This window comes from Pongo pygmaeus, chromosome 9 (assembly GCF_028885625.2).
Source record: "Pongo pygmaeus isolate AG05252 chromosome 9, NHGRI_mPonPyg2-v2.0_pri, whole genome shotgun sequence".
Lineage (NCBI taxonomy): Eukaryota > Metazoa > Chordata > Mammalia > Primates > Hominidae > Pongo > Pongo pygmaeus.
The window spans coordinates 16,160,742-16,175,349 of NC_072382.2; the positions used below are offsets into that span (position 1 = coordinate 16,160,742).

The following is a 14,608-nucleotide window of genomic DNA, read 5'->3' on the forward strand; positions in this document are numbered from 1 at the left end:
CTTCACCTTTGATACCTTGCTAGTCAGTAAACTAAGAGACTGATTCCATTCTTTACTATAGCCATTGCCTCATAAATCCATACATAGCAGGGGTATTTATTTCCAATAAAGTATCCATATAGATTCAGTATATTCTATTGACAATTTTATTAAAGTTCTACATTTATCTTCCAGATAGTAGATTCTATCAACCAAGTTACATAAAGAGTTCTGATTCCCAGAGTTAAGAACTGAGCCTGGCTTTCTAGTTACATGCTTACTGGTATCCCCATCCTTCCCTACAACACTTGAGCATATTTAAAGACTATACCCTCCCCTCCCTCCTGCTTGGAATGTAAGCTCCTCAAGAGCATGGCTGTGTCCTTTAACATCAAGTCTCTATGTGAGAAAGAGTTCCTGCCATATCATAAATGCCCAATCAACATTTGTAAGTGAAGAAAGCTATTCTGTGGTGTCTGCTTTAATATTAATAGATGACTTGCCCAAGATTGCTAAGCAGCTTCATTGTCTACAATGGAACAAGATTCTGTGGGTAGCAGGTCCATTGGTGCCACTGACAGGAGGCCTTAAGTAAACCTAGAGCCCTACTAATTCTGATGGCGCCTTGATTTTCTTCCAGCAGAGAACCATAAAATGGAATATTCTTCTGACACAAATACTTCACGTATAGCACCATCAGCTGTTTCATGTTGCCTCTCCTTCGGTATTTTTCCATGCTGTAGCTCTTTCCTATTTCACAAGAAGGGTCCATGGTTATCCATGAGACCGGTACCCCCTCTGGGCCCAGCATACAGGCTGCTGGCAGGGCTCCTAGACAGTGCTCGATGTAATGCAGGCTGCTCTTATTCTTCCCTAGCTTCCAGTTGTCATTTACCAGCCCAGAATAAGATACATCCAGCTGGGCATACTTAAAGTTGGGAGTTTCGCTGTAGAAAACAAAAGAAAGACAACAACTTTCATCCCGACTCCTGTAATTTCTAGGTGCCATTCCATTCTAGAGATCCCAGGCCCTCTTCTTGTTAAAAGACCCACCATTGCAAAGTGGCATATTTTGACCACTGACAACCTGTATTCATCCCAAGGAATGAATTCATCCTCTCTTCATTCCAAAACTGATTTATGTGAATTACAAAAATGTTCAAGGAATAGCAATTATAAATGATCAGCACATGTTTTTTGTACCTCTCCAATTCATCATCTGGGTGGCCTGTCTCAGCCCAGCTTCCAAGCTTGCTTTTATTGGAGCCATGGAGCTTCAGGATATCTTCTGAAATAAAGAGAAGTGCTCTCGAATGCTCTACCTTCACTGAATTTGAAAATGCAGCCGCTATTATCCCCTCAACTAAACTTTCTTGAAAACCTGGGAGAAAGCCAAGGAAGCAATATTGTCAGACATGGAGTTCTCTACTTACACTGCTCCCACCTGATTAATACCTCAGTGCTTAGTAGTTCTCAAAGTTGAGTTTACACCACAATCAGCAATAGTCCTTGGCACAACACAGATTGCTCCACCTCTCCCAGCTCTGAGAGTTTCTATGAATTTACATTTCTAATGAGCTCTCAGGTGATGCTAATGCTGTTAGTTGAAGACACAATCTGAGAAGCACAGCTGTTTGCCCATTTCTTCAGACTTGTTACCTTGGATTTGGAGTTTCTGTTTCCAGTTTATGATCTCACAATTTTTCAAAACTTCTTGTGATTTTTGGGGGTCTTTGGAGAATATACGATATACATTAGTGTATGAATCCATGTCATCAGTCATCTCCTGTATAGGACGGTGAAAGATCAGATCATTCCCTTGAACTTTTTCTTCTCCTCTCACTGATTGCAATTATCAGAAAAATGAAAATTGAAAAGAGAATTTTAACAGTAGCCCACGATGGCTGCAGTTGGGCACATGGATAATGGAACCAAGGCCTATAAGCTACTGCTGACCTCTTACCTGTATAAGTGGAGTTTGTTAAATATTGAACACTGACAGGTACTGGTTAAAAACCTGCCTATCAGATACATAACAAAGACAGGATGAAATCAATCATCCTCCACCAGGCCTTAAGATGCCTCACCTTTCTCCCTACCCAGTCGACTGCACACTTACCTTATTTTATATATAGCATCACAGAGCACCCAGCAGAAGCAAAGGAATGCAACAATTGCTTCTCTCCCTGCTTCTCTCACCTCCTGGGCCACACATATCTCCCTGTTATATATACTGTGCCCCATGTAACCTCCTGTGGGACACATTCTGGGTTGTACTGAGTCTGTGTTGATAGGGTTAAGTTCTTTAACTTGGCACAAGATGAATTTAAACATGCTTTCTCTAATTTTTAGTCCCTACTGTTTCACCAGACACCTACAATCTATACTGTTCTAGAATCTACAGTGTGCAGGGTTTGAGCAAGATACTTTAGTGAATATAAACATTAATAAGACATTGCCTTTTCCCAAGGCTACAGGATATCAGCCTCCTTGAAGACTGCCATGGCCTTTACAGCCAGAAGCCCACAAAATAGAATGAAGTCACTGAATTTTCAGTAGCACTCTGTGCAATTTATGTGGTGTTAGACTCATGGGTTTTAAAGAAAGAGAATCGTGATCCCTTTCTGACAAGCCACAAACTTCATGGGACGATGAGTATCTGTTCATCAGGGGAAATATAAACAATAAGTGTGAGAGTTTTAGCAGTGAATGTATTAATATTATGTTGAAAATTGTATTGTTAAGGAGTAAAAGAGAAAATGGTGTAACTAATTTTAAAGAAACCTTCAAGAATTTGAGAGTGCTTTTATAAATGCAAGTTACTGAATATGGCCAAAACACAACACCTCAGTGAATTTAAAAGAGTAGAAGTTTTAAAAGACCTGATTTTAAAAGAATGACTGAAAATAACAAAGTAAAGATTCAAAGAATTATAAAAAGAATATCAAAGTAAACTAGAAAATAACAAATGGAACAATTTTTAAAAATGAAAGCCATAAATAATGAAATGTAGAACAAGACACCCAAAGGACTATAAATCATGGTGCTATAAAGACACATGCACACGTATGTTTATTGCGGCATTATTCACAATAGGAAAGACTTGGAACTAACCCAAATGTCCAACAATGATAGACTGGATTAAGAAAATTTGGCACATATACACCATGGAATACTATGCAGCCATAAAAAATGATGAGTTCATGTCCCTTGTAGGGACATGGATGAAACTGGAAATCATCATTCTCAGTAAACTATCGCAAGAACAAAAAACCAAACACTGCATATTCTCACTCATAGGTGGGAATTGAACAGTGAGAACACATGGACACAGGAAGGGGATCATCACACTCTGGGGACTGTTGTCTGGTGGGGGGAGGGGGGAGGGATAGCATTGGGAGATATACCTAATGCTAAATTACGAGTTAGTGGGTGCAGTGCACCAGCATGGCACATGTATACATATGTAACTAACCTGCAAATTGTGCACATGTACCCTAAAACCTAAAGTATAATAATAATAAATAAAAAAGAAATAAAAAAGTTCATTTTTAAATGGCAAAAAGAGAAAGAGAAGAAGAGAGAGAGAGATAAATTTCTGGTAAAGCATTTAAAGGAAATAGAAGAGAAAGAGGAAAAAGAAAAGAAAAAGGCATAGAGTATGAGCCTTGAGAAAGGAAACAGAAAAGAAAAAAGACTTATAATAGAAGATTATATACTACTCCAAGGCAACATATTCACTGATAAAGAAATGGATGTTATCCCTCAAGAATAAACTATCAAAATTGACTTTCAAAAAATAGAAAACTTCAATGAACTAATAGAAGTATCAGAAATAAATTAAACATCTACCATTTGAAAAGTGGACAAGAATAATGGCCTCCAGCTCCTTCCGTGTTGCTACAAAGGACAATATTTTATTCTTTTCTATTGCTGTGTAGTATTCCATAGGAATATATGTATCAATTTTTTTTATCCAATGTACCTTTGATGGAGATCTGGGTTGATTCCATGTCTTTGCTATTGTGAACAGTGCAACAATGAACATCCTAGTGCGTGTGTCATTTTGGTAGAATGATTCATTTTCTTTTGGATATTTACCTAGTAATGGCATTGCTGGGTCGAATGGCAACTCTGTTTTAAGTTCTCTAAGAAATTTCCAGACTACTTTCCACAGTGCAATAATCCTAAGCAAATTAATGCTGTAACAGAAAATAAATATCATGTTTTCACTCATAACTGGGAGATAAGCATTGACCAAACATGGACATAAATGTGGGAACAATAGCCACTATGGACTCTAGAGGTTGGAGGGAAAGGGTCGGTGTTAGAAAACTACCTATTGGGTACTATTCTCATTACCAGGGTGATGGGATCTGTCCATACTCCAAGACTCAGCATCATGCAATATTTGTGTTTAACAAATATGCACGTGTACCCCCTTTATCTAAAAGGAAAGTTGAAATTATAATCTAAAAAGTAACCAAAATTAGATTATTTTACATTTCAATTATACATAAGACAAAACCAAATACATAATTTTAATAGTAGAGTTTCGTAACAGATGAAAAGATCCTAATGTCAAATCTGATAAAGAAATAACAAAAAGAGAGTTACTGACCCTATTGGCTTATGAATACAGATGCAAAAATTCTGAATAAAATATTCAGTAGCATATGAAAAGAATGTGAACATGAACAGTTTGCTTTAGAAAGGCCAGAATGACTTTGATCAGAAGATCTTTTAGTGTAATAAAGGAGGAAAAAATTACATGGGTACATAAATTGCCATAAAAAGACAAAAATGAAATAACATAAAATTTATCTTTCATTCTAAATATAATTTCTATGAAAGTGGGAAAACAGGAAAGTGCTCTAAGCCTGTAAAGACAGAATTAAATGTAATTCCAAAGGTAAGTGTTTTTAGCTATTTCATTAAAATCAGCAATGAGACAAGGATAGAACTATTATTATGGTTACTTGGTATTGTTTTCTTAGGTTGTACATTATGCAATAAGGTAAGAAACTAAAAACCCGTACAAATATTGGCAAAGAAGCAGCAAATTACTTTGTTTATAGATTACAGTATTGCACATTTAGAAAATCTGAGAGACTTCGACAGAAAACAAAAACAAATAACACCCCACACAAACAAACAGGAATTTAAAGCACTGCGTGACACATTTGGAAATCAAGAATATAAATAGAAAGCAATAACAAAATAAGAATGCTCAGAAATAGAAAAGGAAAAATAATTTAATAATCTTAAAAAATAATATAAAATACCTAAGGGTAAACTTAATGGAAAATCACGTAGTTTACCTCAGGAAAACACTAATATTTTACCAGATGGCATAGAACACAAACTGAAAAAAGTGAGAGGTAAAACCATATTTCTTGATAAAAATATTTGTATCACAAAAATATTAATGCTTCCACAATTGCCTAAAAAGCTCCTCCAATACAAATCAGAATTGCAATACTTAGTTGGGGGAATTGGAGAATTGAAAATGTAGCTTTTTGTTCATATAGATCTTAAGTTTATAAGAAATAGGAAAGTAAGAAAAAGATTAGAGAAGGGTGATTTGTTGTGCTAGATATTAAAATTTACCACAAAACAATGAAACGGCATGAGAAAAAACTAGAAAAAAATACAGAAATAGCTACAAAAATATATAAAATGTTATATGACAAAATAGACATTTTTGTTTCAGTAGCAGAATGACTGATTTAATAAATAGCACTAACATAATTAGCCAGCCATAAGGGAGATAAATATAAAAGAATGTTAATTCATGCTATTCAAAAATATATTCCAAATAGAATGAAGTTTGAAATGTCAAAAGTAAAAATTAACTCACTGTAAGACAAAATGAAAAAGCAACTTGTATGATCTTGGATTAGGAAAAATCTTCCTAATTATTAACAAAAAACCCCCCAAAGCCTCAGGAATCATAGCGAAAAAGATAATATATTTGATTTCATGAAAATTAAAAATTGCTTCATGTCAAAATCTATTTTATAAATAGAAAATAATTCTAAATTGGGCAACAAATTTGTATCATACACCTTTTGCTAGTATCCCTCATATCCAAAACACATAGAGAATTTTAAGAATGACACAAAATCCCAGTGTCAAAATGGTCAAACAATATAAACAGTTCAGAAGTAAACCCAAAATGACTGATAATCATATGAAAATATATGTTGAATATCACTAGTCAGGGAAATGCAAATTAAATCTACAATAAGATGCCACTTTTCACCCACCAGTTTGGGATAAATTAGAAGAAGGATAACATTCAGTGCTGATGAGAATGTGGGAAACAATTCTTCCACAAATTGCTAATGGAAATAATACCATGGAATCCTTTGGGAAGGTAGTCTGGCAGTGCCTACCTAGGATAAGATAAGCTCTGATTTGGATGTATCCCTTTTGGAAACCAATTGCATTGAGGAAAGTTCCCAGGATGTAAAGACATGTATACAAGGATGTTTATTGAAGCATTGTTTGTAATGGCAAAGAAGCATGAACAATTTGAACCCAACAGAAGGAGAATGACTGACTAAATAGCATTGCATTGACTCTATGGAATGCCACAGTTATTAAAACGAATATGTTAGTGCTGTATTGATTCACTCAAAGCAATGTCCATATGTCAAAGGCAAATTAAAAAGTGATGACAGAAGAGATCATAACTGAATATCTGTTTGTGTGTTAATGTGAGCAAGGACACTGATTACACCAAAGGGTAGGAATGGAGGAGAGGAGGGCAAAAGAGGTGAGAGGTTATTAACTTCTTAAAATCATGTTGGATTTTTGCACTTGTATAATCAGCATATATTATCTTTCTGATTAAAAACCAACAAAGAAAACATTAATTTTTTTCTAGAGAAATTCTCCTGCATCTCACCTTAAAAATGTCTTCTTCAACATTGCATTGATTTTCAATACTGAAAGAAACTTTATATATTGTGGAATCAGACTAGGTGAATGTATTTCCAAGAAAATTGCAGCATATTTCATTCTTTCCATTTTTTTGGTCATATATGTGTGGCATGGAACTTTCATATTTTAATATTTTTGTTTACTGACTCACTTTATAAAAACTAGCCTTGTTGAAAGCAATGCATATGTGAAGTTACAGCTTGATGGTACAGTTACATTGTTAAAACACACATAGTAACTACAAAGTTACTGAAGAACTATTTGACCTCATACAATTATTTAGCATATCACACTTTGAAGAAATTGGACCATGGATCAAATAAACTAGCATTAATCTTCGATCCAAAATTGTCAGGAAACCAGGAGATCAAAAGAACATCCCTGGGGAAGGTGTTAGGCTCAGCTTATTATGTGGGGGTTCAGCCTCTATACCCACCTGAAGCTGGGCTGGCCATGAGGCTTCAGTTCACTAACCAGATGTGCATGAAACAGACACAAAAAGGGGAAGTGTTTAGGGCCAAAAAATAGACCTAGGTTTGTATTACTATTTCAGTTTAATCGTGTATTCGCTGTGTGTCCTCAGCCAATAATGGCTAATTATGGTAAATACTACTTACAATTATGTGCTATGTACTAAGTGTTTGACACATGGTATCTCATTTAAACCTTGTGTAATCCTTTGAAGAATATCCTCCTATTTTTCCCATTTTAACAGATGATAAAACTCACAGAAGGGCCTATGGTTATATAGCTAGCAGAATTGGCAGAGTCCATTGAACTTGAATTCAGATTGCGGAATTCTTTAACAGACGGTATCCAGCAGCTAAAGGACTTCATATTTCTCAGTGTTGCTTCCTCATCTCTAAATTGAAGATATTAATTCTCACTTTGTAAAATTGTTCTGATGATGACAGTCACTAACCAGTGAGGTGCTTCCAGACTGTTGACACACAGTAATTGTGTGTCCCTTTCCTGGTTCCTAAGAACGAACTTTTATTTTTTTATGACAGGGTCTCACTGTGTTGCCCAGGGTAGAGTAGAGTGGTGTGATCTTGGCTCACTGCAGCCTCAACCTTCTGGGGCTCAAGCCATCCTCCTGCCTCCATCTCCTGAGTATCTAGGAGTATAGGCATGCACCACCACGCTCTGCTAATTTTGTTTATTATTTTGTAGAGATGAGGTCTCACTATGTTGCAAAGTCTGGTGCCAAACTACTGGCCACATGCGATCCTCCTGCCTTGGCCTCCCAAAGTGCTGGGATTACAGGTAAAACACACCATGACTGGCCATGAGAGGTAATTTTACTGGTAGACTACCGCCTTGGTTATTGTTTCTAAGTCACTGTTCTGATATCTCAGACACCCAACTTTCCCTGTAAATTGGCCTCCATTCAGCCCCTGCAGGTGACCTCTGCCACCTCAAAGGGCCCTTAATCTGTGAGTGTCAGCCTTGTCCTTTTCCTCCTCTTCCACCTTGACCCCCTTTCCCAAACGAGTCTTATGCTTTACAGGAAGAGTGGTAACATGTGGCACTCACGCAAGCTGCCCAGTACTGAAAGAGTGTTTTAAAATACTCACATTTACTTTCACCCTATAAAAGCAGCCATGGTATCTGAATTGGACAGTTCCTCAGGCCGTTTGGACGTGCATGGCTCCACCAGTCCCTGTCTGTGTGCCTACCTGTTTTTGAGGTCGGATGATAACCATCTGATACTCGGGCCAGGAGTCCACCAACACCTCCATGTTGAAGGGGTTCCCGTGATTGATGTGAAAGAGAGAGCCATACACCTGAAGGAGGGATGAGAGGGAATAGGAGAGGTTGAGATCCCCAGAGATGGGGGTCTGTATGTGAAGAGGAAGAGAAAAATGGAAGTGAGGAGACAGCAGAGGGAACAAGTCGGTGATAGTGTGATGAGCAGCATCTCCAGGACCATACTGATGAACGTGTAGTCACCAGCAAACAGGCAGAACCCACTGGGAGGTGTCCTTGTGATACCACAGAGCTACTGTGCACTAGCTGGGCACTTGTTAATGCTCTTAGCACTTACATTGTATGGATTCATTCAGTGTCCACAACAACTTTAAGAGGTAGGTACTAATATTATTTCCATTTTATTAATGAAAAGACCAAAGGTAAAGGCATAGAAAGCTAAAGACACAGGCACAATGATAACTGACTAAAAAATGGCAGCCTTGCAATGCATAATTATTGAATCTGGCCCCAAACCTATGTTCGTAGTCACCATTCTCCACCGCCTCTCCAAATGAGTGATAAAATCTGCAGAGTGGGCCTAGCTGCCTGTTCCTGAGGAGAAGCAGAAGCTCTTAACATGCTTCGTTTGTCCCCAACCCCATCCTGTTTCCCAGCTCCAATGCTCTGCACAAAGTCTGGAAGGACCAGAATCATGAGCCTCTTATTTTCTCATCCTCAACACCCCTACTCCCATAACCCAACCTCCCACTGTTCCTTCACCTTCAGGGACTCAGGAATGCTCCTTGCTAAAGATTCAAATAGGGCCAGCAGCTGCTCAGAATTATTAAATAGAATCATTTTGTTGGATGCTTCAGTCCTTGAGCCCTTCAAGAAAAAACTCTGAAGAGAAGTGAAGGGAAAAAGTTAAAGGACCAAATGAAATTAAAATGCATTTTACACATCTCCATTCAAGTAACACTCATGATGTAGGTACTGTTAATATCATCTTCATTTTGAATACACCAAAGCTTAGAGACACTAAGTACATTTCTCAAGTTCTTACAGGGAGAAATGACAGAGTCATATCCAAAACCCATGCATTTCCTCTCTGGTGGAATGAATTAAAAGTGAATATTAAGAGTTCTGTGAGCTTCCCACATGCCTGTAGCAGAACACTCCACCACCATCACCATAACTTTTCCTTGTATTTTGGTCATGAGATGCCTGAGGAGTCTTCTTTCTTCTGGAATAGAAAATATCTAAGAACAGTTGTGACTGGAAACCTCAGAGCAGGAGTGGCAAAGATTTTCTTTAGTTTCTTAGGGCCAAGTATTTCAGATCTATAACCATTTTGAAATTTTTCCCAGTTTCATGACAAAAATAAGAAAAAATCATGGAAAATTTTGAAACATATCTGTAAATTTCCATTGAAATAACATTTGCAATTCTTACAAATGTGCCAAAGAGTATAACAGTTGACATTCCATAGTGCCAAACCGGTTCTTAGCCAAAAGGGACATTACAGAGAGCCCTCATTTTTAAATGTAGTTCAATGCATTGTTTTTCATTTGGAATGTTCCACTCTAAGTTATCTTTAGTAAGATTTTGCCATTTGTGTAAGACTTCTCTGCTTCCCAGGCCTAATTCATAAGCCAGAAAAAACTCAGTTTTTCAGAAATTAGGGATTCCATTTTTACCTAAAATACTGGCTTTACTCTCAGGGTCTTTTCATTAACTCAGCCAATGAATTTTCCTACCTAGGTGCACAAGAAAAATAAAACAAATGGATAGAACACAAAAATCCCTGTGAATTTTCCAAAGCCAAATTTTATGACTGCTGCAACATTACTGCTTACTACCACTTCTTTTCTGGCCCCGTCAGCTGTTAGTGGCCTCTACTGTTAGTGGCCTCTAAGTGGATCCAAGCCAGTTAATTCCCAGATCAAATTCATTCCTAGACCCAGTCCATTTTCTGTTGCAACTCCAAAACCAGTTTGGATCACAAATTTGCTCAAGGAAATTCAAAGAACCCAAACACAAATATGTGAAGCTCCAAAATGCAAGATGGAGCTTACCTTTGATCCTCAGCCACTCTGAGAGATCAATGGACACGAGTGGATCCTGCAGGTACCTTCTGTGTTTACTCAGTACTCCTGGGGATACCAGAAGCTCCACTTCAGATTCTGCTTCTGACACAATCTGATAAAGAAAAACTTCAGCTGACTTAAATTTGAAGGAGTTTAGTTGAGCAATGAACAAGTCATCGATCCAGCAGCCTTCAGAATCACAGCAGATTCACAGAGGCTCTAGGGGTGCCTTGTGGTCAAAACAAATTTATAGGGAAAAACGTTAAAGTGACGTCCAGGAACCAGAAATGAGTTACAGAAACAGTGAGATTGCTGTCAACTGGGTGTTTGCCTTATTTAAACACAGTTTGAACATTCAGCAGTCTATGAGTGGTGATGTAAGGCTGCTGGGATTGGCCAACATTCAAGTATTGTTACAGGTGCACACTCCTAAATTAGGTTTTCAATTTTGTCTGACAATTAAGCTAGGTAACTCTTCACCCACAAGGACTCAAATGAAGTACAGAGTCCTTCTCAGACCATATTTAATTTGTTTTAACACTTTGTAGCAAAATTCACTGAAAGGATTGTCTACAAATGCTATCTCCAATCCTCCTCCTAATCTTATCTAACTGTGTTTTTGCTGGTACAGTTTTACTGAAACATTTTTTAAAGTCATCAGTGATCTTTATGTTATAAAATCCAGTGGCCAATTATTGCTTCTGTTCTTAATAGATAATTCTTTAAGACTTTCTTCACTTGGTTTCCAAGAAAACACTGTCTCTTCATTTTCCATTAACTTCACTGTTTACTTCTCAGTCTCCTCTGTGGACCCTTCTTTTCTCCCCAACTTCTTAATTTTGCATCACTTTAGAGTTCAATCATTGGCCTTCATTTGTATTCACACTTACTCCCTGGTAATCACATCTGGTCCCATGGCTTTAAAATCAATCTGCTTGCCAATGACTAATACATTTATATTACTATTAAAACTCTTTTCCAAACTCAAGACATATCTATCTAATGGCCTGCTTGATATCTCTTGGATTCCACCCCATAACCATCTCAAACTCATTGTGTCTCAGATCAAACTCCTTAACCACCCTCTCGACGCAGCCTACTTCACCTGTAGTCTTTCTCAATTAAGTTGATGGCAACTCCACCTTTTCACCTATTCAAGTAAAAGCTCTTGGAATTATTCTTAAGTATCTTTTCTCCTCCTACTTTACATCCAATCCATTATGTCATTCTGCTCATTCTGGTTGGGAGAAAATTCTTCATGGCCTCTCACATTTCTGCATGTCTTAGGAGCAGAGACATTGACAGGCTTTGCTCCTATCTTCTCAAGGATGTTTGTAAAGAGTACAGCTTGGAAGCTAGAGATACTGCTTTCTTCTGAAGCAGAAGGCAGTTTTGCTGCAACACACATCTATTGCATTTGCTACATTAATCTGCCTTCCTGTATTTCCTCTGTAGGACTTGTGGAGCAAAGATGACTGACACAAACACATAAATCATTCTGCGTGTTGAAAGAGTCATAAAATCCTGCCTTTACCTGGAAGCTTGTGTTATCTGTCAGCATTTCTGAATCTGTGCCCCTGTAAACTTTTAGATGCTTCATAGTTCTCGGCAGCCTTTTCTAGATGGAGAATGTCTTTAGTCTTTTCTCTATGTAAAACCAGGAGGCTTCTTTTAAAAGAAAAGCCACATTTTGTTATTCGTTGTGTAACTCTTGCTGTCACTTCCGATCTCATTCAGAGAAAGATATATAAAAGCCTTATAACAGCCCTCTAAGTTCTCCATGACTTAAAGTCCTGTCAGCTCCCTGACATCCTTCCAGTCATGTCCCTTCATGACTTCAATCTCTTTGCCTTCTCTGCTTCAGGCAGTTTGCTGTCCTTTTTCTTCTGCTTGCATTCTGTTTTCTCATTATACCTATAGAAAACCCTATTAACTTCTTTAAGTCTTCACCTTAAAGCCACTTTCTCAATGAGGTCTCCCCTGACCATGCTACTAACAATTACAACTGTTCCCCTTGTCTCTCTACAATGCTTCTGTGCCCATCATACTCAGTATTAGTCATAAATGACTTCCCGAAACACTCATGGCAGCTTGGATTCTGACACAAACATGGGATCTCTGAATGGAAGCAATGAATTCTGGTTTTACTGGTGCTGAGGTTATGCTAATCAGCTTTGGGCTTTTCAGGCTGTGTGAGAGATCTCTGATTCTAGGTCTGTCCAGCTGCCTAGCCCTGAATCTTCTTCCAACCTTTGGGACATGGCAGGTCCTTCAGGGGGTCATGGTGGAGTAGACACCTAGGATAACACTTAGGCATCGCCCCACTTTCAAAAAGGGTCCCAAATTTGAGATTCCAGCTTTATCACCAATGATATCACCCAATGAAACTCAGACAGAATGAAGAGAACACATTCACCATCAATTACTTGCTGCCCAAAGTCCACCCTCAATCAATGCTTTATAATTCCTGTACTGATCTTGTGAGTAGAACAACAGTATTGCATAGCATTTTTGTGGTTGTGAGCATACATTTATAAAATATATACATTTTAAAGTCATTATATTATCAATGTTTTGAACTGTTTATTTTTTAGAATACTTCATACTACAAAGGGTGGCAATAAGCTGACCATCTTTGAACCCCCGTGAAGCCCTGAAACTGTTGCTCATGGCAGGGAATGGGGACTGCATGGCTGAGTGTCTGTGAGAGGCTGGTGAGGCTGCTCCCTCTGTGTATTCTCACAATGTGTCAAGGATCTCTGGTATGCTTCGTTCCTATTAATGTCCTTAATTAGCCTTTAGCAATGTGAAACTGGAATGCAGCAGCCAACTTAGGAAGACGTCTGATAGCCGTTGGCACCTACCCATAGAATCCAAAAACTTCCTAGAGTTTCTGAGGAGAATTATCTTTGGAAGATCTCCTGGAGGACTTTGGAGAGACCTAAATATCAAGGAATCACTCTATCCCAATCTAAGTTATAATAAATTCTTTTAACATTACCTTGAGGCAGTGACTAGATGTTTGTACATCTCTTCTGTGTAGTAGTACATTCCTGATTTCTGTTTAACAGAGAACTCACCAGGAGACTCTCATACTCTTAAATCCTGGAGCAATTCTCTTTCACTGGAAGTCTTTCTAGGGGAAATGTTTTCTTTTCTGTCTTCTAAGATGACAGGTGGGCACTGTGACCTGGGATTCCCCCGAAATACTTGCTCTATTTCAGAATTCCTAATGTAGTTCCTCCTAATGGTAAAAAGGAGCACCCTAACTCTTAATTCAGGAGCTTTGCTGATTGAGCAGGTTCTTCACATCTGGACACTGAGTGAGGGGTTGTTCATTCAGTCAGAAGACCTTGAACTGATGGTGGCTTTAGATGTGGTTGCAGTTTTCTGTAGCAAAAGAAAGATGTTTTAACTGACTGGGGGCTGGTGAGAAGGCAGAGAAGAGCCAAGCAAACACAGGTTCTTTAGGGTCAAAAAGGCTGATAGGACCAATTTAAATGGATCCCAGAAAAGAATGAGGGTTTCTGGAGTTTGAAATAAACAACAATCTGCCCTTTAGAAAAACTTGACACCAAAGTGGAATCTTGAAGCTTTTAAAGAGGAAGAAATGGGATGTACAGATACTTCATGGAGAGACCAAGTCATGCAAAACTGTTTTGGGTTGGTGATAAGGTTTCAATGTCTCCAGAGAAATCAGAAAGAGATATATGGTTTTAGCTAGATCAAGGAATTGGGAAAGTGTGGGATCCACAGGACATGCTTTCTTTGCTTGGGGCATCCGAGAACATTTTAAAGCTCTAAAGCTCTCTTATGTTTTCTGATTTTCTTAGAGTCAAAAGAAGAGAAAAACAGGAACTTTGGCTGTACTACAAAGCAATAGGGGACTCTCTTTGTTGCTC

The 14,608-nt window shown here is 38.1% G+C and overlaps 1 protein-coding gene and 1 long non-coding RNA gene across 3 annotated transcripts in view; one reads left to right on the forward strand and one right to left on the reverse strand.

Annotated features, from left to right (window-relative positions):
- LOC134740325 (uncharacterized) overlaps positions 1 to 14,608 on the forward strand; it is a 103,319-nt gene that overhangs the window by 12,916 nt on the left and 75,795 nt on the right. The gene's annotated exons all lie outside the window — the stretch shown is intronic.
- Positions 370 to 11,061, reverse strand: LOC129008899 (putative glycine N-acyltransferase-like protein 1B). 2 transcript variants are annotated; one of them, XM_054441376.2, is made up of 7 exons: positions 11,038 to 11,061; positions 10,695 to 10,818; positions 9,499 to 9,519; positions 8,607 to 8,716; positions 1,639 to 1,765; positions 1,183 to 1,360; positions 370 to 926 (listed from the first exon to the last, which is right to left on the reverse strand). In XM_054441376.2, the coding sequence occupies exons 1-7, from the start codon at positions 11,059 to 11,061 to the stop codon at positions 509 to 511; spliced, it is 1,002 nt and encodes a 333-aa protein (XP_054297351.2). In that variant the 3' UTR covers positions 370 to 508. The 2 variants fall into 2 exon arrangements, with proteins under 2 accessions (XP_054297351.2, XP_054297352.2); XM_054441377.2 differs by lacking the exons at positions 9,499 to 9,519; positions 10,695 to 10,818; positions 11,038 to 11,061 and adding an exon at positions 9,400 to 9,477 and having other exon boundaries at positions 8,607 to 8,714.

Bases quoted from the DNA above. Each gene is read 5' to 3' on its own strand.
- LOC129008899 (XM_054441376.2), bottom strand. From the start codon at position 11,061: ATGTTCAAACTGTGTTTAAATAAG. The intron at 8,717-9,498 runs AGGACTGAAGCA...CATCCCTCCTTC, and splicing joins GTTTTTTCTTGAAGGGCTCA to AGGTGTATGGCTCTCTCTTT. The intron at 1,361-1,638 runs GTAACAAGTCTG...GCTTTCTCCCAG, and splicing joins ACAGAAACTCCAAATCCAAG to GTTTTCAAGAAAGTTTAGTT.